The sequence below is a fragment of the Misgurnus anguillicaudatus genome, chromosome 12 (assembly GCF_027580225.2).
Source record: "Misgurnus anguillicaudatus chromosome 12, ASM2758022v2, whole genome shotgun sequence".
In the NCBI taxonomy this organism is placed as follows: Eukaryota; Metazoa; Chordata; class Actinopteri; order Cypriniformes; family Cobitidae; genus Misgurnus; species Misgurnus anguillicaudatus.
In genome coordinates this window covers 39,392,996-39,416,606 of record NC_073348.2, presented here as the reverse complement: position 1 = coordinate 39,416,606, position 23,611 = coordinate 39,392,996, and the positions used below count along the sequence as shown (strand labels likewise).

Genomic DNA, 23,611 nt, shown 5'->3' with positions numbered 1-23,611 from the left:
TAATTTACTAGTCCTAACTAGTAAATTACCTTATAGTAAAATATAAGGTAAAAATGAGGGAGGGATGCATGATGGTTAATCGCGATTAATCTAATAGCAGAATAAAAGTTTGTGTGTGTGTGTGTGTGTGTGTGTGTGTGTGTGTGTGTGTGTGTGTGTGTGTGTGTGTGTGTGTGTGTGTGTGTGTGTGTGTATAAATACACACACATGCATGTATAATTTTAAGAAAAAATATATGTTTATATATTAAGTATTTATGTTTATATATAATATAAATTATACATAAATATACAAATGTATATACACATGTAAACATTTCATATCTTTACAAAGTTATTATACACAGTTCACACACATATATGATGACGTAAACAAAAACTTTTATTCTGCTATAGATTAATCGCGATTAATCGTTATGCATCCCTGAATAAAATCAATTGAAAATAAACAAACCAACAAATTACTATTTCTTTATTAGGTGTACACTGATAAAGATGAGTAACAGAGTTAATTGTGTCACTAAACAGTAAAGAGAAAATCGCCATTAAAGTTGTCCAAATAAAGTCATGACTCTGAGCAACATATTAATATTAAATACATTTCGGATATATTTACGGAAATATCTTCATGGCACATGATCTTTACATAATACCCTAATGATTTTTGGCATAATAGAAAACTCGATAATTTTGACCCATACAATGTAATGTTAGCTTTTGCTGCAAATATACCAGTGCGACTTATGACTGTTTTTTTGGTCCAGGGTTACATATGTAGTTGTTTTAAGCAGTGTTTTAAAACACACACTTTAGACCAAGAAAAGCCTGTGTTTAGTTAAAATCTTAAAAACGCTCAACTAAATACTCTGAATAGAGACAAAACCTGGCATTTGATGCATTAGACAATTGCATATCCTTAACCAATAGAAATGATTTGTAAAGATGCTGAATTAAGATTATAGAAAGTTAAGCAGAATTTTTTTCAACATAAAAACCAGATAAACTTTACTTCAGATTCTGAGAAGAAAAGATATTTTAGTGCAAACTAACTTTATATTACAATGGTGTAAAATGGCCAGGACATTGGTCACATTTCACTGCATAAGTGCATAAAACAATAACAAATACTAGCATCTTTTTTCATTTTTATCCTACAGCTAGCTCTGAATATATATATTTTTAAATTGATAATAGATCATACCTATATTGATTTGTTTATCAGGACATGCATGTCCCAGAAACTTCTATGTACTCAAGATCACCAACTCAACCTGATGTGTCAGTAAAAGTCTTGACATATTTTACATAGTTGTGATGTCAATATTGTCCATGTTCATTTCCTTTAGGCCACCACAAATGTTTTAACTAAGTAGCACTGAAGCATGTGTATGATTTATTTATCTGAGATTGTAGAGACACAACCACTGACAGCATCAAAACACATTGCACAACCACATTCAAAAATGTTTTGGTTCATGTATGTGGAGTATGAAAGTAAGCTAACAGTCCAGTTTGTAACTGTAAATTTAATTGCACAATTTAAGCTATGACAATAATGTGCATGTGCTCTTTAAATCTAAGTGGTGGAGCATTGCAGTAGCAGCTCAAAAGGTCATGGGTTCAAACCCAGGGAACACACATACTGATAAAAATGTATATCTTGTAATGCATTGTAAGTCACTTTGGGTGGAAGTGTCTGTCAAATGCATAAATATTAATGATAGATTTTGTCTATATATACTGAAAATATGTATGACTATTACATTAAAAAAGTTAAAATCATTTTCCAAATGATAAAATAGTAGAAGCTTAAAGCGTTTTTTACTTGTATTAAACGATAAGACAACAGTCTGAAGGTCTTGGAGGAGGATGTGGGACCAGACCTTGTTGAGATAATTCACGTTCACTCCTGACAGATCTTGTTTAGCTGGTTTCACTGAGCGACAAGAACACCAACACCCAAGTTTCAGCGACTGCTTAAGTGAGACCTGAGTCCTTCACAGTAAAATGTATCTTACTGATCGCATTTTTTGTGTGGTTTTCATTTTCGAAGTGAACAGACTTCAGAAAGTGTGGTTTGACAACTCCATATGTTGCCAGTAAAATGTACTTTTGCAAAAAGTTTTTCATTGGTTGTCCTTTTGTTGAGGTAAACATAAACACCATCTGGTTTTAAAGAAAGATTTTTCGGTGGGATTTAGACCCTTAATTTTAAGCATAAATGTTATATAACTTATACATATAATTTATTATATATAATAAATAATTCATTTATATGCGCTAGGGCTGTCAAAAGATTAATCGCGATTAATCGCATACAAAATAAAAGTTTGTGTTTGCATAATATATTTGAGTGTAGGCTATAATTATTATGCACATATGAATACACACATACATGTATAAATAAGAAAATTGTTATTTATGTATACACATTTTTATTTATATATAATATAAAATATAATTATATATATATATATATATATATATATGCATGTAAATGTTTTTTAAATACAAATATGTATGTGTGTGTATTTATATATACAAAATAATTACACACAGTGCACACACATATATTATGCAAAAACCAACTTTTATTTTGTATTCAATTAATCACGATTAATCTTGCTACTGCTTAGGCCTGGAGGAAATATTTTATACAATGAAACTATTATGAATGTTCGTGTGACATCAGTAAATTATCTGGCATCATATGTGTCTCAATAATCAGACCTGTCTGGTCTGATTCGTCACAGTTTAGGTATGTTCAGGATTTGAAAGGCAACTGTGCTGACTACAGTGTTGCTCAATGCCAGTCAAAATTATGCTTATGTATTCATTCTTGAAGTCTTTGTAAAATGAAAAACCTGTACTATGACCACAGGTTCAGTCTTATAGCAAACAAACAGATGTGTCGTTTTAAGTGGGATGAAACTAGCATTTACAATCCCCTAATACTGAACTTATACAACGATGTACAGTTGACACTTCCACCACCCAATGTTGAAACCAAACATGAGTTTATAAACTACATTTTACACAAAAATGTTTCCATGACTAATGCACTTTGACCAAAGTCAAAATGACAAGTTATAAGAATTGTTATCATTTAATGTAAGCCAGGAAATGACAGTTAGTCATCCTCTAGTATGTGGAAAATTTTGGGTGGATGAAGAATGCAAAACAATTCGCTATTAAGTCTTAAAATAAATGGCTAATAATATTATGAGACCATGCGCTTGTAAATAAGAAACTTGAAAAAATGTGAGCAAAGGGCATGTTTGTCGCTTCTCTCTGTCTTGTAAACATATATGGTGTACACCCTCAATTTTCCACTCACTTTTATTATTCACACCCTGAGCTCTCCTATTGTCTTTAAAAGCATCAGAACCTCTCAAGAGTTCATTCAGACCTTTAATAGTTTTCACTGATGGCTTGACCAGCCCTGAAACTGAAACTAGTTAACAGATCTTCAGATCCATCTCAATTAATGCACATTTACAACAAAATCCAAGGTTAAAGAAAGAAATATTTTTTGCAGCTAGACACTTGAGCTTATTTTTGTACCATTTGCACTATACACTCACTATACAGAAAAAAGGTACAAAGCTGTTGCTGGAACGTTAACAGTCCTAATTATTATGTGCACTGTAAACATATTTGCTGCCTACATTTTTTTTGTTTAATCAACTCAGATTTACAAGTCGTTTCAACTTGCCATTTATCTTGATGAGTTGTTATAACTTATAAAATATAGTTGAAATATTTTATAAGTTGTAGCAACTCATCTCTCATCAAGACAAATAAAAGTTGAAATGAGTTAGAAATCTGAGTTGATTAAACTTAAAAATTTAAGACATTTTTACAGTTTGTCATTTAGGTAACAATATGCATCAGCTATTTGTACCTTTGAGGTATTAATATGCACCCTATTAATATAGGAATTAATATACGCCCACAGGGCCTCAACAGACTTCCAAGGGGGCATCAAGATAACTTAAAATTATTCAAGATAAGACAAAACAAACATAAATATAATCTAAAATAACAAAAAAATCAAGATATTTCCTATTTTTGTAACAAATATAGGAACGCAAGTTTAGTTATGAATATTTTCTTTAGTAGAAATTGTGATCGAGGGGCTTTCAAATATTGTCATAAGCAAAAAGCCCTGTATTTTGTAAGAGTAGGCTATAAAAAGGAATAAAAAGATTTGTGTGCAATTAATTACAATACATATATATAGAATTAATATACAATACATATATATAGAATTAATATACAATACATATATATAGAATTAATATACAATTTTATATATATATATATATATATATATATATATATATATATATATATATATATATATATATATATATATATATACTGTGAAATAAATAAAATGTATTTTTATGACTGGCAAGCCTTTTTCTCAACTTGGTAATGTGTCTGGATGCCTTATTTTTAAAATCTTTCATTATTCACAACAAAACCCGCTTAATCCTATAATGTAAACATCAATTAAAATACAAATTAATTATAATTTAAGTAAAATTAGGTACAACAACCAATAATGACCATATAATATTATAACTAACTTAAATATGTGATTTCATTTTATTACTTACTTAAATATTTCATTTCATTTTATTACTAACTTAAATATTTCATTTTAAATTGTATAGTCATATTTCAAAAATACCTCTGTGGTTCACGCAGTTTTTTGTTTGGATTTTGGCGTGAGATATGAAACCCGGACAAGTCGTGAAAAAAACACGCGCTGAAAATATCTATAGTCAGCATTTTGCACATCGTCCACCATTTCTCATGTCGTTTCGATACATTATCCTAAACAAAATAAAATCCCACACACCTACTATCAAACCTCTCCTGACGTTTGTACAGCATTCCGTTCATATTTTCATATCGATCGCCACAGCAACGCCTGATTGAGCACCTAAAGTTTCGTCCAACATTCCGGAAGTTTCATGGGACGGAACGTCCAAATATGAATAAATGTGGGCGGAGTCAGCGGATACAGGTGTATAAGTGCTGCATGTTCAATGAGTCATGTAGATAAGTAGATACGAAGAGATCGAGGGAGAGCAGAGAAGAAGCGGACAGAAGCCGGTTTTAAAGGTTTGTGGATCGGTTTTTAGACAAATACACACGATGTTCGTGATTCATGAGTTTTTACAAAGCTAACGTTACACTTTCCTGATTACAGATGGTAGTTTGGATAGTTAGTGCTTTTATAATATCGTAAAATGATGAAATCACATTAAAGACACGTATTTGAAGTTTCCCATCTTTCCAGTTGTTTTTTGGGAGTGGTTGCGTTGAGCAAATGGATTTGTCTGTTTTGGGAGTGGCTACAGAGTATAAGTCCCACCAAACATGAGTATTTAAGGTTTTTGTGGTCTGTTTTGCTTATGAATTTATTACTGAATTGTCTAGAAACTGATACAACATTAGTTGGAAAGCAGAAATGGTGGGAGACTTGAGTAACTCATGTTAACAACTTTTTTTCTAGTTTTGAACCAGTTTTAAATTTCTTTGTCATGTTTGTGTCTTCTCAGAAGTCAAGCCGAACTGAACCCGCAGACATGGCTTTCAACACGCTGACCTCGAGAGCAGTTTTGCTGTATGATGAGTGGATCAGAGAAGCAGGTGAGTTTGCATCATCTCCGTTCTGGGTGTTTGTTTTGGGTTTTGCTGTGACTGAATAAATAAGACTTGTATCTCTTACAGATCCACGGACGGAGAACTGGCTCCTAATGTCCTCGCCGTTCCCCCAAACGTTCATCATCGCTGCTTACATCTACTTTGTGACAACACTAGGACCTCGGGTCATGGAGAACCGTAAACCCTTTGACCTCAAGCGGCCCATGATCATCTATAACTTCGGCATTGTGGCTTTTTCGCTGTACATGATTTACGAGGTTTGCCAGCATCTTTGTTGTTTTCTTTAGGAGTTGTCACCTGTGTTTCTAGGTGTTTATCAAAACATCCTTTTCTTCTTGCAGTTTCTCATGTCTGGTTGGGCGAACGGATACACCTATGGGTGTGACCTTGTAGATTATTCAAGTTCTCCTCAGGCTGTCAGGGTATGTGAATGAAGCACATTCTTTTGGTGATGATGCTTTAGTTTCTGATGACGTGTTTCTCATCTTGCCCTTCCTTTAATGTCTTTTTTTTTAGATGGCGTGGACTTGCTGGCTGTACTATTTCTCCAAATTCATTGAGATGCTGGACACTGTAAGTTAAAGGAAAACCTTATTAAAGGAAAACACCACCGTTTTTCAATATTTTACTATGTTCTTATCTCAGGCATGCATCAATTCATCCAAGTTATCTTTTTCAATGCATGCACTTAGTCTTTGTACAGTGCTTCGTGAATTTGTTAGCATTTAGCCTAGCCCCATTCATTCCTATGGCTCCAAACAAACGTTTTATCTTGTGCCACCATACTTACTCGTGTAACTACTCATGTAACAGTCTTTAAATAGGGAAAACATGGTAGTGTTTGGTGGCTTCTAAATTCATCCCTGTTTGAAGTCTTTGGAATTAATGGGGCTAGGCTAAATGCTAACACTGTAAGCTTTAAAAGATTAAAAGTGCACGCATTGAAAAAAGATGGGTATGTATTAATTTGTAAGTTGAGGTAAGAACATAATAAAACATTGAAAAACCGTGGTGTTCCTTTTAAAACGCTTTATGCTAACAAACTGTCGGTGCCTAACCTTTTTTTTTATATATATATATATATATATAAAGGTTTTCTTTGTCCTGCGGAAAAAGAACAGCCAAGTAACTTTCCTGCATGTCTACCATCACTCCATCATGCCCTTCACCTGGTGGTTTGGAGTCAAATTTGCCCCAGGTAAAGTATTTTGAAAAGTGCTGCTTTACTTTGTACATTTTTGGTGAACTTGCTATAGTATTTCATCCCAAATCTATATGCATTTTGTTATGAAATCTATCCATGGTTCCTCTAATTCTCATAGTAAGTGAATTGTGGCTGTTGCTATCAAGCTCCTAATATTACAGGTTTATGATGAAACAATGTAATTTTAAGGGAGTGACAACTTTTAGAAAAATTCTGATGTAATACGATTCTCCCATAGGTGGTCTGGGAACTTTCCACGCCCTCCTGAACTGCGTCGTCCATGTCATCATGTACACCTACTATGCTCTCTCCGCACTGGGACCCGCCTACCAGAAGTACCTGTGGTGGAAAAAGTATATGACCTCCATCCAGTTGGTATGTAAACACTCATAGCTATCCACCCCAGTTATAGCAAGTTTTTGATATCACGACCGGTTGTAATTTGACCTCGCTTGTGGTTTCAGGTCCAGTTTGTGATGGTGACCGCTCACATCGGCCAGTTCTTCTTCATGAAAGATTGTCCTTACCAGTTTCCTGTCTTCCTCTACATTATTGGTCTATACGGGCTGATCTTTCTGATCCTGTTCCTCAACTTCTACTACCACGCCTACACCAAGGGCAAAAGGCTTCCCAAAGTGCTCCAGAACGGAAACTGCCATCAGAACGGAAATTACCTTCACAAAAAGCCCGAGTAATATCTGTGAGAATATTCCTTTTAATTTCAGAGTATGTTTGAGGTTCCACTCCCCTGTTTTATGTTAAAACTATCGTGGAATACCACCTTAATCACTGGATTTAATATTTCCAAACATGCACACTGGTGTTTCATTAGAGATGCTGTATTTATGTGTTCGTCTTCACTTCAGGCTATGAAATGAGTATGGGGTGCATGTACTATATTGTTTTTAAGGTCCCCCACTTCACCTGTAAATATTAGCGTATATTGATCTTTGGAATATGATTGACCTGCTGGCCAAATCTGATGTAAGGTTATGAAAGCAATGGTGACTTTGACGTTATATCTAAAAGGGTTTTTGACGGTTATGTTTTAGTTGTAACTAAATGATCCCGAAATCCTTTTAAACCTGGAGGAGTTTTGACCGATTTACCTTGTGCTCGAACCTGAAGGTTTACTGCATGCAGAAGTGATGTCATCTGAAGTTATTTTTGTCAATGATACTACAACTTTGACTATTTATTTGTTAATTTAATGTTTCTTAATATGTTCCTCCTTTTAAAAAAAAAATGCTGAATGGTTTCTGATCAAATTGGCCGTTATGCTTTTTATTCAAGACAGACTTTGATGCCAACATTATCCAATGTCTTTTAAGCCTTTTGTAACTTTGTTTAAAAAACAGTTTTATAATGTGACAAAATAAATTATTTTCGATAATCTCTTTGGTGTTCTTGAGTATTCCTTAAAATTATTACATTTAATTGTTTAAATTTTCATTTTATTTCGCCTTTAACCCTGCCAGCGCAATCAAACTACACAACCCACAATGCACCTGAGTGGCACCCGAGTAGGCGATGCCCTGATTTGGTGAAGCGCACCGTCACGTGGTTGATTTCGTGTGCCAATCACATTCTTGGCAGGAACGAGTCGGTTTTCAAAAGTTTCAGGAACTTGCTTCGAGATGTTTGTAGCGATAAAACATTAAATGGAAAGAGTTATCAAAAGGATTTTGGTTTTATGACGGCAAATAAGCGGAAAAATGATCGGACCGGGGCCTTACAGAGCAACAAAGCTGGTAAGAATTTACAACCGATTTTGTTTTCGTTGTTGCACGCGTAACGCTTCACGTGAGGTGTTTGTGGATGTTTACTTTTAGTCTCGTAAAGCCCCTTTGTTGAAATATGTAAATTTCACACATAATATCATCATTAAAGAATAATTCAGTGTATCATGTTGTTTGCATTAGGATACAAGTTATTGTTTTTATATCAGTGTTGTGATTTGTATCGTAGACTGTTAAACTTTAAAACTTTAAAGTAAAAAAATAAAATGCTCAGTTGGGTGATTTTAGGTGTAACGTTAACAATAAAAGTAATAAACCCTAAATAAAGTTATTTTAGGTCATAAACATTTTAAGGATGTACAGCTAATGGTAAATCCTCTACTTATACAAAACTCAATGTACACAAAAACGCCAGTTACTGCATTTATAAATATTAAAGTTACTATGGAAATTTAATATGAACAAAGTTCACTTTATAGTTTGGTGAAAGAGATTTTAAAGAAACCGTAACAACACCAAACAAAAACAAAATATAAGACGGCTTTCATTGGACGCACGCGTTGTCGTGGTTATGCGTCTGGACGGAACTTAACTTCCGGTCTCTTCCGGTTTGTTTATTGGTCTGGCCAGTGGCTAAAATTAACTACCTCGTCGAAAATAACAAATGTTTTGGTTTCCTAAAGACAAGGGGAGACTGTGATCATGGATCAGCGCTATGTGAAGGAAGGTTTGGCAGCCGATCTGTAGTTAACGTTGTATACATTCATTATTTTTACACGGTAATGTTAGCTTAGTGTAGTTTTTAAAACACTTTAGCTATGAATTTAACTAATGTAATCTGCTTGTTATCAAAAATAAACTTCTAAAAGGACTCTATTGATAATGATTCTTTATGTAAGTTTACCCGAAGTTACGTTTGTTCCACGAAAGTCGTTTGTTTATGTTGTTAATGCTAAAACTGTCTATACACACAACAGACCACAAAACATGACTACAAGGACAAATATTATGCAAAATCCACTTTTACAAGGTGTGTGAACACTAGGGATGTAACGATTAAATCTCATGTCCCATTAAAAATGAAATCGATTCGATTCTGATTCGCAAGGCTGCGATTCTTTGTTTCATGCACAGCTTGTGTGTGTAGTACAGCATTTGGTAAGAAGTCAAGAAGTCCTTCTCAATCTAAAATGATTATGAGTCGGAGTCGTTTATAACGTGCATTTAAAAAAAGCAACACTCGTTAAACAAAAACATTCAAAATATTCTTTATTATCATGAAAATACCTGAAACAATTTAAAGAACAGCGATATAAATATTCCTGTAGACATTTCCTGGAATAGCGTTTGTAATGCTACTACTTCTGTGGCACAAAGGGAGTTTCTGCACGAGAGCCCCCCGTGGCATTCAGATGTGCCGGGATTTCACCATAATTCATTAAAATTAATTCATTGAGAAAACGCACATTTGCACGATTAATCATTACAGCCCTAGTGAACACAACAACCCTACAATAAAAAAAAAAACTACTTTTTTAATCCCCATTAAACCAAAGCAGTCCAGTGTTTCCCACAGGATTTTGAGGAAACTGTGGTGGTGATGACGTAACCCGCTAATTAGCATATATGTGATGTCATCATGTCGTGTTTGCGTTTGATTTAGTGTTGGCACCTGAAATATGTTTCACTTCTACTTTTTGATCTGTATCTGTATTTGATCTGTATTATATATCAAATTATATTTTAAGCCGAATTAAGCTTTTTTAAATAGTGAAATAAAAATGTAAATGGGAATCATGAAAATTCTATTTGTGGGGGCCAGTGTTGATTCTGTGGTGGGCCACCACAAATAAATCAATGTATGGGAAACACTGCAGTCTCATTAGACATGCTGTGTTGATTCTCTTGTTAATCTGATGTCACACTTACAAAGCCCCGCCCACAGATCCTGACTGACAGGTAATTTTCCCCAAAAACTTTTCTAAATGTGTTTGTTAGCACGTTGTAGCACTAACACGGCTAATATACTATCGTCTCATACTGTATTCACATGAATCAGATCTATTTTAACCAAAAGCACTGACTGTCTGTGGGTAAGGGAACAATGCTATTATAAATGATCTTTGGGGTATTTTGAGCTAAAACTTCACAGACACATTCTAGACACACCTTACATCTTGTAAAAATGACCATAACATGTGACCTCTTAAATAAGTGAAATGTTGTTCCACTGTAAATTTGACCAATAAAAAACTGATCACTGGATGTTGACTTTTGATGATGTCTGGATCTTTATGAACTTTTCTCTAGTGGAATGAAACCATCAGGCTGTTTCGTGATGGGATGCCTGTAAAACGTCATTGGGCTCATTTCAGAAGTTACGATCAGAGTTTCACCGGAGCTGAAGCTATTGATTTTCTTCATGAACTGCTCAGACAGAACCAGAACTTTGGGCCAGAGGTGACACGATATCAAACGCTGCAGTTACTCAAAAAATACCTTAAAAATCACGTCATCGAGGATGTCAAAGGACGATACGGAAAAGAGGATTTTGAGGACAATGGACGTTTATATAGGTACCGTTAAACGAATAAACGAATGCCAGAGCTACCTCTAATAAATTAAATGTATATGTTCACTTTCTCATATTTATTATTTTTTCAGATTTAAATCAAACTTTGTTGTATTATTTTATGTTCATAGTTATTCTTTGTTATCCTTTTTCATCTTATTTGATTTATATTATTATCTTTTAATGTGCCAGATTTCCTCCCCAGTCACCTCTGAAACCTCTGCCTGTACGTCCACCTGTAAGAGATTACAGCGCAGTTCCCAGAATTCCACGCTGGGATGATTTTGAGGAAATTCCAGTGCCTGAAAAGATACCCATGAAACCTCTTGTTATGGTAAAACAACTTTTATCTGTAGAGATTGTATCATGTGTTTCTCTTCTATCCATGATGTTGTTGGGTCAGTGACAAAAAAAAAAATTTTTTTGCAATAAAAAATTACATTTGCACCATTTTTATGAAAGTTAAAACCTGAAACTAAAAATGTCAAATGGTGTAACCGCCAATTGTGCCAAAGGAGGAGAAATATTATATATTTTATCAACCTGATGTCATGTAAGCGTAATCATCAAAAAAAAAAAATCATTTAAAAATATAATTTAAATAGTTATTTCTAAATATAAATTTAATGCGTTTTTGTAATATTTGTCCTGACATATTCTGAAAACAGCTCTGTTTTCTAAATAATCTTTGACAAATGATGTAAAAATGTATGTAAAAAAAATCCTATACTACACTAGATGATTATATTTTATTCCATATTTTTTATGAATATATTTACATTTTAATAAAAAAAAAAACTAGTTACACCAACTGACACAGACCGGTTACACCACATTGACATTTTTGCAATTATCCCCCAAATATTCTTTCAAAATGAAATAAAACCAGAAATTTTAGACTTGGAGCTCAAAAAAGAAAATGTATGCAAGTAATCTGCAAATTTATTTTGAACATTTAATTTATCCGTACGGACACAAAATAATTAACGTCACGTCATTGACCCTGTTGCATTGTCCAATGTACTGTATTTATAATCCTAGAATTCGACTTCATGGAATAAAAGGCACAGCATAGCCATCGGTGAGGTGCCCGAATGTCGATTAGTCACGAGGAGAGAATTAACACCTAAACATGTGGACCAGATATGGAAGTCAATGACGCTTGCACAGTAAGGATCAAGAAACGTGTTGTCTTGCCACTGCCAAGGTGTAATGGTTTTTAAGCATGTTTAAGTAACATTTTTGTATTAGTTTACAGAGTATTTTGGGTCTTCGGTCGTTGGATGGTGTTTTAGATGCAAAACTCTTGAGCTCAAAGCACATTGTGCACAATGTGTTCAGTGTGAATAAGCAGGGCATTGTAGTCCTGCAGAGCAAAGCAGGTGAGCGTTGTGTTTCTTAAACACAGAAAATGATCTGTTGTGTGAAATTTCTTTCTAACATGTGTTTTCTGTCCTCAGATGATTTGCCACACTGGGTGTTATCTGCTATGAAATGTCTGGCAAACTGTGAGTGATGAGAAATCTGCTGTGATACTGATTCCCTTTTGATCTTATGAACATTACTGCAGTTTCAACACAGTTCAGGAGAGATGTGAAGCTTCACGCAAAACATCAGCAGTGTGATAAACCATTGTGTGAATGAATGTTAAAGGAAAACACCAAGTTTTTCAGTATTTTACTATGTTCTTACCTCAACTTAGACGAGTTAATACACACCTATCTTTTTTCAATGCGTGCACTTAATCTTTGTACAGCGTGTCGAGAAGGTGTTAGCATTTAGCCTAGCGCCATTCATTCCTTAGGATCCAAACAGGGATGAATATAGAAGCCACCAAAAACTTCCATGTTTTCCCTATTTAAAGACTTTTACATGAGTAGTTACACGAGTAAGTATGGTGGCACAAAATAAAACGTGCCGATTTTTAAGCCGATAAAAAATGAGAACTATATTGTATGGCGGAAGAGCACTTAGTTTGCAGCACTTCGAACCTCTAGATTCATCCCTGTTTGGATCCTAGGGAATGGATGGGGCTGGGCTAAATGCTAGCACATTCACAGTGCACTGTGCGGGGATTGGGTGCGCGGATTGAGAAAGGATGGGTGTGTGTTGACTGGTCTGGGCTGAGGTGAGAACATAGTAAAATATTGAAAACGGTGGTGTTTTTCTTTAAAGAAATAGTTAATCGAAAAAATAAAAATTCTGTCATCATTTAGCCTACTTAAATTGTTTCAAACATTTATACATGTTTTATTAGGCTGAACACAAATGAAGATATTTTGAAAAATGTTAATAACATATAACAATAAACAGATCTGGGGCACCATTCACTTCCATAAGGTTATTTTTCCTACTATGGAAGTCAATGTTGCCCCAGTTCCGGTACTAATTTGTAGGAAAGAGTACTGGGGCCATTACCTGAGAACTAAATGTATGCCAGTAACATTTTTGCAATTGCATTTATTGGCCAATAAACATAAACTAACAACACAGATAGTTTGTATTGTGCTATTTAGACCAGATTAGGAGCTAATTTAGTTCCTGAAAAAGGTCCCAGTACTAAAATCCCTTCAACAAATATTTTGGCTACTATGAAAAGGTTCCCGTGGTGCAAATGTGTCTAGACGTGTCTCATCCAATCAGACTATCCACGTTGTAATGCTTTTCTATCATTGTATTGATGTCATAGGGCCCAATGGCAATGACGATAGGCAGCCCATGTATCCAGGGTTCGAGAGAGACGTGTTTAAGACGGTGTCTGAACATTTCCAGAGACTAAAAGAGCCACTTTTAACTTTCCATCTGTATGAAATATTTGTCAGTATTTTGGGTAAGTGACAGACACAACACAACACATAATAAAATACCATTCAATATAGACATGAATTATTTTGTTATTTTGGAGTATTTGTAAGTGTGTTGTGTACTCCTGAAGGTCTCCTGCAGCAACAGCAGGTCGCCATTGAAGCTCTGCAGGTTTGCTGCCTGCTGCTTCCTCCAGCCAACCGGCGTAAACTGCAGCTGTTAATGCGACTGATGGCTAAAGTCTGCGCCAACCCGACGCTTCCTCCTCTGAACAACATGATAGGAGCACGTACCCTGGTAAATCACTGCCTGCTTATAAGTGCTTGATTTAAAGGGACACTCCACTTTTTTTTGACAATATGCTCATTTTCCAGCTCCCCTAGAGATAAACATTTGATTTTTACTGTTTTGGAATTCATTCAGCTGATCTCCGGGTCTGGCGTTAGCACTTTTAGCATAGCTTAGCACAATCCATTGAATCTGATTAGACCATTAGCATTGCGCTCAAAGATAAACAAAGAGATATGTTTCCTATTTAAAACGTGTATTAAGACCGACAGAAAATTACAAGTTGCGATTTTCTAGGCCTATATGGCTAGTAACTATACTCTAATTCTGGGGTAATAATCAAGGACTTTGCTGCCGTAACATGGCTGCAGCAGGCGCAATGATATTACGCAGTGCCCGAAAATAATCCCCTGCTATTGAAAGTTACCAAGGGGACTATTTTCGGCTGCGTAATATCATTGTTTCAAATAGGAAAACTATCGAAACTCTTTGGATATTTTTTAGCGTGATGCTAATGGTCTAATCAGATTCAATGGATTATGCTAAGCTATGCTAAAAGTGTTAGCGCCAGACCCGGAGATCAGCTGAATGGATTCCAAAAAGGTAAAAATCAAATGTTTAACTCTAGGGGAGCTGAAAAATTAGCTTATTTTCATAAAAAGTGGAATGTATCTTTAAGCTTTACAACTTCAGTTAAATAATAATCTCAAACCGTCATTGGTAATAAATTAACTCTAGGTTAGTTAATTTATAATTTGTTAGGCTAGCCACACACATGAAGGTTTTAATCCGAATTTGCCCCCTTGGCGATCGAAACGTTTTGTTTTCATCGCAGGCAAATAAAAAACCTCTGGTGTGTGTGGTGTCATTGCAATTATTTTGCAGCTCCCTATCGCGTTGGAGCCTCCCCAAACCTAAATCGTAAATGTCAACCTTGATCGGGCTGCCTCCGACATGACAGCTGCAATAGCCAATGAGAGCGTTCAAGCTACAACCGGATATTGTGCGCTTTAATAGCTGAAACAAGACAACCACAAACATGACAAAAAAGCGGACTATTTAAAAAGAATGTCCCTGTCCCAAATGGCACACTTTGATGACATTATGTAGTGCAGACCTTAGACACAAGGGCACACCGGGGTCGTATTTTGGGACCATCGATCGTCACGCCGGAAATAGGAAGAGAAGTTGCCCATCAGTGTGAACTCCTCCCATCCGTCGTCTGATTGCTCTTTCGCAAGGACTTCTGGGTTGGTAAAGTGTGTACACTTCGGAGCGTAAAAATGACAGACGGGACACCCATGTCACTCGTAGACTAAGCAAACACAAGACCGAAAGTCAACAAGAAGTGCGCCATTTGGGACAGGGCCAATGACGACTTGTACAACTATGGTAACAGTACAAGTGCTCTTATAATGTCTCATGCAAAAACTACCACAACATTTGTTTTTTTCAAGTCATGTTTGATCTCACGTTTCTTGCTTCACTTTATAATTGTTACTACAGTCATCACGTGTGTGATGTCGCGGTCTGGTCGAATCATCCAGTGAGGATTTGTATAACTCTCCATACGTCTGGGGTCGCCCATAGATTTAAAATGATTTAAGATGTAAAAATCCCTGGCATTATTGTCTGACTCATGTGGATGACTCTGTCTGTATGCAGATGGTCCAAACCTTCTCGCGGTGCATTCTGGGCTCAGCAGATGAAGTGGACTTGGACGAGCTGTTGGCCACCAGGCTGGTCATGTTTATGATAGATAACCAGGATAGTGTGCTTAAAGTGCCAACCAACCTGAAGAAATCTGTTGAGGAACATCTGTCCCACCTCAAAAGGGCTCAGGTCAGAATGGAAAAATAACACGAAAAAACATTTGTAATTTATTCAGCTTCTGTTCATTTGCTGTATTTCTGAATCCTGAATATTGAGTACGAAAAAAATTTTATTTATTGGGATTTCAATGCTATGATGTACAGAAACGAAAGCCAGTGAGGTTACATTTTGATCGGTATATATGGTCAATTTTTATGTAATTTTTTGTATAAAAGTTCAGTTTTTTGTAGGACTTTTTAAAAGTGTTGAAATGTATGTTTGGTCAAGAGACATTTTATAAAATGAATGAAATAAGTGGAGTCTTCTGCTTACCACACATCCTGATCTGATTTCTTCAAGATAAAGTATGCAGGTGCGGACACGGACACGTCCATGATGTCTCCGCCACACTCGTTCTGTAGACAGATCAGCAGAGAGCAGTTTGAGCGCCAGAAAGTGTCCGCTTCACAAGGAGCCATCGTGGATCTTCTGGAGAACATCATACAAGACAAAAACATGTCCATTAAAGATAAAAAGAAGAAACTTAAACAGGTAAAAGCTCGCGGTTTCTACTCATCTCATGTTAATCTTGAGTATGTATAGAGTAGTATTACATCCTTCATATCTGTGAAGAGTTTTTAGTTTTATCAGATTTATAAAAGACGGATCAGCTCTAGCGAAAGTTTCTGGAAAAACACAGAGATGTACAACAGGAGGAGCGAGTCACAAGCAAGCAACACACATAAAAACCCAGCGATATACTTCCTTGCTCCCGCGTCACCCTGTCTTTGACGTTAAGCCTCACCATTGGTTGAATTTGATATACACATTCAGACGCACTTGGAGGCGTCCCCAAAGTGTCACCGCAGTGACGCAGCGCGAGATCCCTCAAAAGGGAACTGTAACAATGTATCTTAAAAGGTAACACAATGTAACCTTTCTCTCACTTGAAATGTGTCCCCACATTTAGTCCTTGAATTTGAGGATATTAGACCTGGAAAGTCCTTGAAGGGTCCTTGAATTTAAGGTTAACTAAAGTGTGAGAACCCTGTAAACAAACACACACGCAATATCCCGCTGCTACCACAGACAAACAAACTTTATCTATTGTTTCCATAAGGGTGGCTTACTTGGAAAGCTGAACAAGGCTTTCTTCTCCTTACATCCAAAAACACACTTCTTTTTGTGCTATTGTTGAGTCTTAATATAAAACAAAGCTGTCGTTCTCGCTCTCACGCTGATTGACACGTGGGCGTGCTTTTCCTGGGGAAGTGCCTATAAAAGGAATATGATACGTAACGCCTACCCATGGCTACAAAAAACTTTCTGAAACTTGTAGGAAAGAGGAAGCGTGACTTTGGCCCAGAAATACTCACACACAAGCTCAACAGCTTTTTGCATTTGTTTAGCATGAGGATTACAACTCTTAAACTGTGTTACTCTTTCCCTGACAGCGTTTTTTTTTTTTTAAAGAAGTCGCAAGCCAGCATCAGCATTTTACGGAGCCCCTAAGGGGACATGGAGCAAAAATTAAATAAAGTTTAGTTTCGCGTGCGCACGTGAAACTATCGTGTTTAGTTTCACGTGCATGCTCGATAGTCTCACGTGTGCGTGCAATAGTTTCATGTGCACATGCGAAACTAAATTTAAAAAAAAATTCTGCACATTAAGGTTTCGCGTGATTACATGAAACTAAACTTTTGATTTTTTTACTTAAATGTCACCTTAGGAGCTCGATAGCATTTTTATGATTTTCACAAAAGTTTAATGCCTTCCAGAAAATGTTCTCCAACCGTTTCATCCTACCTTCATTGGTCCTCTTTTTATCACCTCTCAAATATGGGTAGGTTTCTTCAAAAATATTTTAAAAAGCTGAGATAATTTTTTATATGATAACGTTTTTGTAAAAGACTTTTGATAGAGATCAGATTCAGAGCGATGATCAAAATATACACAGAGTTTGAACTGTTTGACCTGAGGGGTTGCTTTTATAAGTCGTGTAAGAGCGCCTTCTGGTGGATAATAGCAAAAATATGGATTGCCAGAAAAGCTCGTCTTGAAATTCTTGAACATGACAATGCGTTCACTGTACTAAAATGGCCCCCACAGTCATCAGATCTCAACCCAATAAAGCATCTTTGGGATGTAGTGGACAGGAGCTTTGTGCCCTGGATGTGCATCCCACAAATCTCCATCAACTGCAAGATGCTATCCTATCAATATGGGCCAACATTTCTAAAGAATGCTTTTAGCACCTTCTTGAATCAATGACACAGAATTAAGGCACTTCTGAAGGCGAAAGGGGGTCAAACACAGTATTAGTATGGTGTTCCTAATAATCCTTTAGGTGAGTGTATAATGTCATTGAATTTACGAGTCTTTTAACACTAGGTAGGTGACCAGCTAGTTGGCATCTATCTTTATGAAGACCGTTTTAAACACTGAATGTTTATGTACTTGTTTGTTTAACACAAAGGGCGGTTTCCCAAACAGGGATTAGATTAGTCCTAGATTAACATAATTGTAAGAGCTGTCCAAACTAAAAAAACATCTTGCACTGACAAATGCATCAGTGCCCTTTATTTTGCCTGAAAATGCACAAAAGTAATGTTTTTAGTAAGGCATGTTTGTTAAACCTAGTTATATTTCCTAAAGCATAATCCTGGCTCAAGCTAATCCCTGTCTGGGAAACCACCCCACCAAAAAGTTCTGGATTGTAGCTTTAAGAACTTTAAATTTTTATGTTACGTCTACAGAAGAATGTGTCTTGCACATTGTATTATCATGAAAAATTAATTTTTCCATCGAGATCTTTACTACTGAAATGCACTACTCAATGAGTTTTCTGTTTTTAGTTTCAGAGATCTCATCCTGATATCTACCGTCGACGATTTCCCACAGCAGAAAGTGAAGCAGCCGTTTTTCCAGAGAAACCCAAACCTCAGCTGATGTTCCTCACATTGAAGAAACCCTTTCAGCCCTTTCAGAGGAGCTGGAGCTTTCGTGCTTAAGTCTCTAGTGTGGTTAGTTTGTGGTTAGCATGTCAGTTGGACAGCTGTGTAAATTATTAACAAGGAGAGTCGTTACTCAGTATATAAAAGACAGATCTGTGTGTGGAGCCTTGTAGAAAATATTAGGAAATAAGTTTCACCCCTCGTCTAAATAACTTGTTGACTGGAAAGAATCATTGGTTAAAAGAAAGTATAATGCTGGGCATTATAAATTGTTTAGAATTGACCAGCAATAGTTAATGTTAAAATTGTAATTAGTTTAGTTTTATATTCAGTTATCATCTGTACTGTTAGTGTATCAGCTGTCAAGATGATGTTGTTGTTATTAATAATTCATGCGTTGATGTCTGTGGATCAGAGGAGATTTATGCTGGTCAAAAACTCTCAATTTATACTCATGCAGAACAGATTTATGATCTCTGTCAACACTCATCTACAAGCTGTACATTTCATTTCTCTTAGTTTTTTCTTTAATGTTGTTTTTGCTGATCTGTATTTAGTTATATAGATAGATGATACTCAAGTCCACATTTCTGATTTTATAATAAGTTTTGTCTTGCTGTTTATATGTGTATTTTTATTTGTTTTTTAAATGTATGTCATGTTTGTAAAATATCACCTGGTACTAAATGAAACACATTCCTTACATTTTTATAACTTTACTATTTATAAGGGTTTTTAACTCTGTACGGCCACACATACTGTATATAAACAATCTGGAAAATATTCACTCTTATCATGTGATACTTTAAAAATAATGGTCCTGTGATCTCAAACATGCATTACATTACACAATCTTAAATAAATGTGAGTGAATCTTCTGAATAAATGCTGGAGGTACTGTTACTGGATATCTGCACTGTGATCATCACAAAATAAATCTTAATACAATTGATCTGTTGTTTCTCTTAGATTTGTTTTTTTCTTCATGATGTTAGAAGACATAAAGCAATAATTAAAAGTGCATTGTGTAAAATTTGTCAAGAGATCCTTTTAAAAGTTACACAATGCACCTTTAAAGGACTTCTCATTCCAGTTTCTTCTCTCCAGGTAAACCAGTATGCCCTCCAACTCCATCCATCATTTGACATAAATGTAGTTTCAAGTTTTATTGGTCGCAAATCATACACGGTACAATTTGTTATGAGAGTAAACGCTTTATGTGACTGTTCACAGAATTATAAAATGGATTAAAAGAAATGTATAAAATAAAAGAGGAATAAGTTAATGATTAAAGGTAGTAGCAGCATCAGTTTGACTTGTAATATGTGCATGTAATCATTTTGATTACAAAAACAAGCAGCACTAAACTCTGTAAGGCTACGTTCACACAGCACCAGAATACGGTTGTCAATCCTGAACGCATTCGCAAAATGCAACACAAAGCTCTTCATACATTTTAGGACCTCAAACTATACATGACTTCAATAATAAGTGGATTGCAACCTATAAAAAATTAAACTCGCCTTTAAGTTACAATGTGTCTCTCAAAAAGTTGCAATGTAAATTGATACAATAAAAATAACCATGTGCAGGTCCTATTGTATTTAAAGGAGACATTTCACAAGACTTTTTTAAGATGTCAAATAAATCTTTGGTGTCCCCAGAGTACGTATTTAGTTTTAGCTTAAAAATACCATATAGATAATTTATTATAACATGTTAAAATTGCCACTTTGTACATGTGCGCAAAAATGTGCCATTTCTGGGTGTGTCCTTTAAAATGCGAATGAGCTGATCTCTGTACTTAATGGCAGTGCAGTGGTTGGATAGTGCAGATTAAGGGGTGGTATTATCCCCTTCTGACATCACAAGGGGAGCCAAATTTCAATTACCTATTTTTTTAACATAAGAATGGTTTACCAAAACTAAGTTACTGAGTTGTTTTTATTCACATTTTCTAGATTGATAAACTGCAAAAAATGATTTTCAAGAAAAAAATTCTTAGTATTTTTGTCTTGTTTTAAGTAAAAATATCTAAAAATTCTTAAATTAAGATGGTTTTTCTTGATGAGCAAAACGTCCCAAGAAAAAAGTCTAGTTTTTAGACCAAAAATATCAAATTTAAGTGATTAAACTTACTCCATTTGCAGATTTTTTGCTTGTTTTATGCACAAAATCACTTAAATTTGATATTTTTGGTCTAAAAACTAGACTAATTAGTTTTTATCATCAAGAAAAAGCATCTTAAGTTAAGAATTTTTAGATATTTTTACTGAAAACAAGACAAAAATACTAAAAAATAGTTTTTTGCAGTGTAAAAGCACTGGGGACCCAACTATAGCACTTAAATATGAAAAAAGTCAGATTGTCCCCTTTAAGCTTTTTCTTATAATGTCTGCCATTCATTGAGCAACACAGATGTGTCTGTTTGCCACTTTATATAATTTGAAACGTCATGGCGGGCACGAAGCCATTTTTGCTCTTCACACAACTCTGCAAAACCCATTGCTGCTTAATACACAATTTACACAACACACACTAAAAACAACACATTTATCAGTCCTGATACAAACTGTCCCTGTTGAGATGATGTAACTTCACTATTCCTCCACTAGAGGTCAGTAGTTCATTGATCAGAATTATTTTAAATGTTCTGTTGTCAATACAAAGCTGATGGAGAGGAATTTATTTGACAACATGAACTAGAAACCATTGTTTCTAGTATTTATTACATATAAAAAATGTAATATGTTTGCAGACACATCCACTGAGTCTCCTGTGATACGTAGCAGACATATAATCTATAAACAGTGCAATAAACCACCTTGTGCTTTGCATAGACATGGAAAAAATGAAGTAATCTTTAATTTTTAAATGAAGTAATCAAAAATACAATGCATGCTAAACCCATTCAGTTTTAATGATGTCTAAATGGAAGTGCAGCTGTACTCTAGCAACAAATAAATCAGATGAGAACGGCAGTAATTATGCACATAATCGTCCATGCAATTTCACATAATATGTCTTTTCCTTTACAAGCCTTGCATACACGACACATGCATCCACTCTTTCTTTACTACTGTATGTGTCACACAGACCCTGATCTCCACAAAGCATCCGCAGATGCATCCCTGAAGGCCACGGCTCCCTTGATTTATTCCAGGTAATCAAATGCAGGTTTCAGCATTAACTACATTTCTTTAAGAAGCCTTTCAAAGGCAGTGAATCATCCACAAAGTTGAGCACAGAGAATCTGAAGGTCACTTTCCTTTTCAACTGATCAATATCTGAAGCCGCTGGGCTCCATCCAGGTGCAGCTCAAATGGAGACAGAAAAGCTGATGTATTTAAATTTAGCACTGCATATAATCTCAACAAAATATCTTTTTAGGGAAGCAAATGTTATGCTTGTAGTTTTAAAGCATGCTATACATTGTAAATGGTATCGTGCAATAAATAAGATTTCATAAAAAATATATAAAATGTATTTATTGCATGTATAATGGCATTTACAGTAATTTAATCTGTGAGCTTATTGATCACAAAACTGGCTTTTTGCCATCTATTCATCAGAGTGATTTCAGTGATTTTGTCTGACAAACAAAAGCTCTTCTGTGGTGTACAACAATCGATGTCGTCTGCAGGCAAAGTGGGCATTGGTTCACAATTAATAAATAATCTCTCAAAGCTGTGAGGAAGCAGGCAACATCCAGGTGGTTTTGACTAAATGCTCCTATTTCATATTTGCAAAATATCAAAAGGAAGCAAATGCAGCTATCATGTTGAAAATATTTTTGTGTGATTTTTTGCTCACCATTAGACAGATCAGTGTTGAAAACAAAGAAACCAGATTCACTTGAATGATAATTTTTTTTAATCTTACATACACTGGTTTTGCAAGTCAATTCAACATAGTATTTTGAGGTTTTTGACTTACGAAATCAAGTTGAAATTGTTTATTTTTTTTAATTAAAGTAACATAAAAAGTAACATAAAAAATGGTTTGTTGTCCTAGGCCCTAACATTTAGTTTGCAAAAACGTTTAACTACCTAAAATTATTTAATTAAATGGATTTTTGTATTGGTTTGCACTTAGTTAGCACAGCAAAATAACCATTGACCATTCAATGATGTTGTAATGGGGAAACCTGTGATACATATTTGGCAACATTTGAAGTGAATTTACCTCAAGTGTGCGCTCAATTACTCAATTGAAACAACATTTGTTTATAGAAAGTGTACTTGTTTAAATCTATTAATTTAAAGGTTGGGTCTTGTGATACAAATCTAAAACGTCCCCAACAAATTTGCAAAATCCTTAACTGCAAAACACAGTTAAGCGGACTACGTCAAAGTACCGCGAGAGCGATTCGATATTAGACTTCAACGTGTGATTTCTCGACTCGCTCTCGCGGTACATTGACGTCATCCCGCTGTTGCTTCTTGCAGCGCCGCTTTTTTTGATGAAAATCACGTGACCTTCAAGTCGAAGCTACTGAAGTAACAGAAACAACATCTGAATCCGTTTGAAAAATTATTGTTGGCCGCCGTAAAAGT

The 23,611-nt window shown here is 35.3% G+C and overlaps 2 protein-coding genes across 3 annotated transcripts; both read left to right on the top strand.

Moving 5' to 3' along the window:
* The first annotated feature begins 4,985 nt into the window (after positions 1–4,985).
* On the top strand, positions 4,986–8,280 carry LOC129446448 (very long chain fatty acid elongase 7). Of its 2 annotated transcripts, none has more exons than XM_055207479.2 (8): positions 4,986–5,135; positions 5,576–5,666; positions 5,748–5,938; positions 6,023–6,103; positions 6,198–6,254; positions 6,774–6,879; positions 7,124–7,260; positions 7,350–8,280. In XM_055207479.2, exons 2-8 carry the CDS (start codon positions 5,603–5,605, stop codon positions 7,578–7,580), a joined length of 867 nt encoding a protein of 288 aa, XP_055063454.1. In that variant the 5' UTR covers positions 4,986–5,135; positions 5,576–5,602; the 3' UTR covers positions 7,581–8,280. The 2 variants fall into 2 exon arrangements, with proteins under 2 accessions (XP_055063454.1, XP_055063453.1); XM_055207478.2 differs by lacking the exon at positions 4,986–5,135 and adding an exon at positions 5,437–5,487.
* Positions 8,281–8,447: 167 nt separating this feature from the next.
* LOC129446447 (DEP domain-containing protein 1B) lies at positions 8,448–20,007 on the top strand. Its single transcript, XM_055207476.2, has 11 exons — positions 8,448–8,636; positions 10,935–11,200; positions 11,389–11,530; positions 12,238–12,365; positions 12,448–12,578; positions 12,657–12,704; positions 13,886–14,026; positions 14,132–14,298; positions 15,955–16,131; positions 16,462–16,653; positions 18,957–20,007. The coding sequence occupies exons 1-11, from the start codon at positions 8,601–8,603 to the stop codon at positions 19,110–19,112; spliced, it is 1,584 nt and encodes a 527-aa protein (XP_055063451.1). The 5' UTR covers positions 8,448–8,600; the 3' UTR covers positions 19,113–20,007.
* Positions 20,008–23,611: the final 3,604 nt, after the last annotated feature.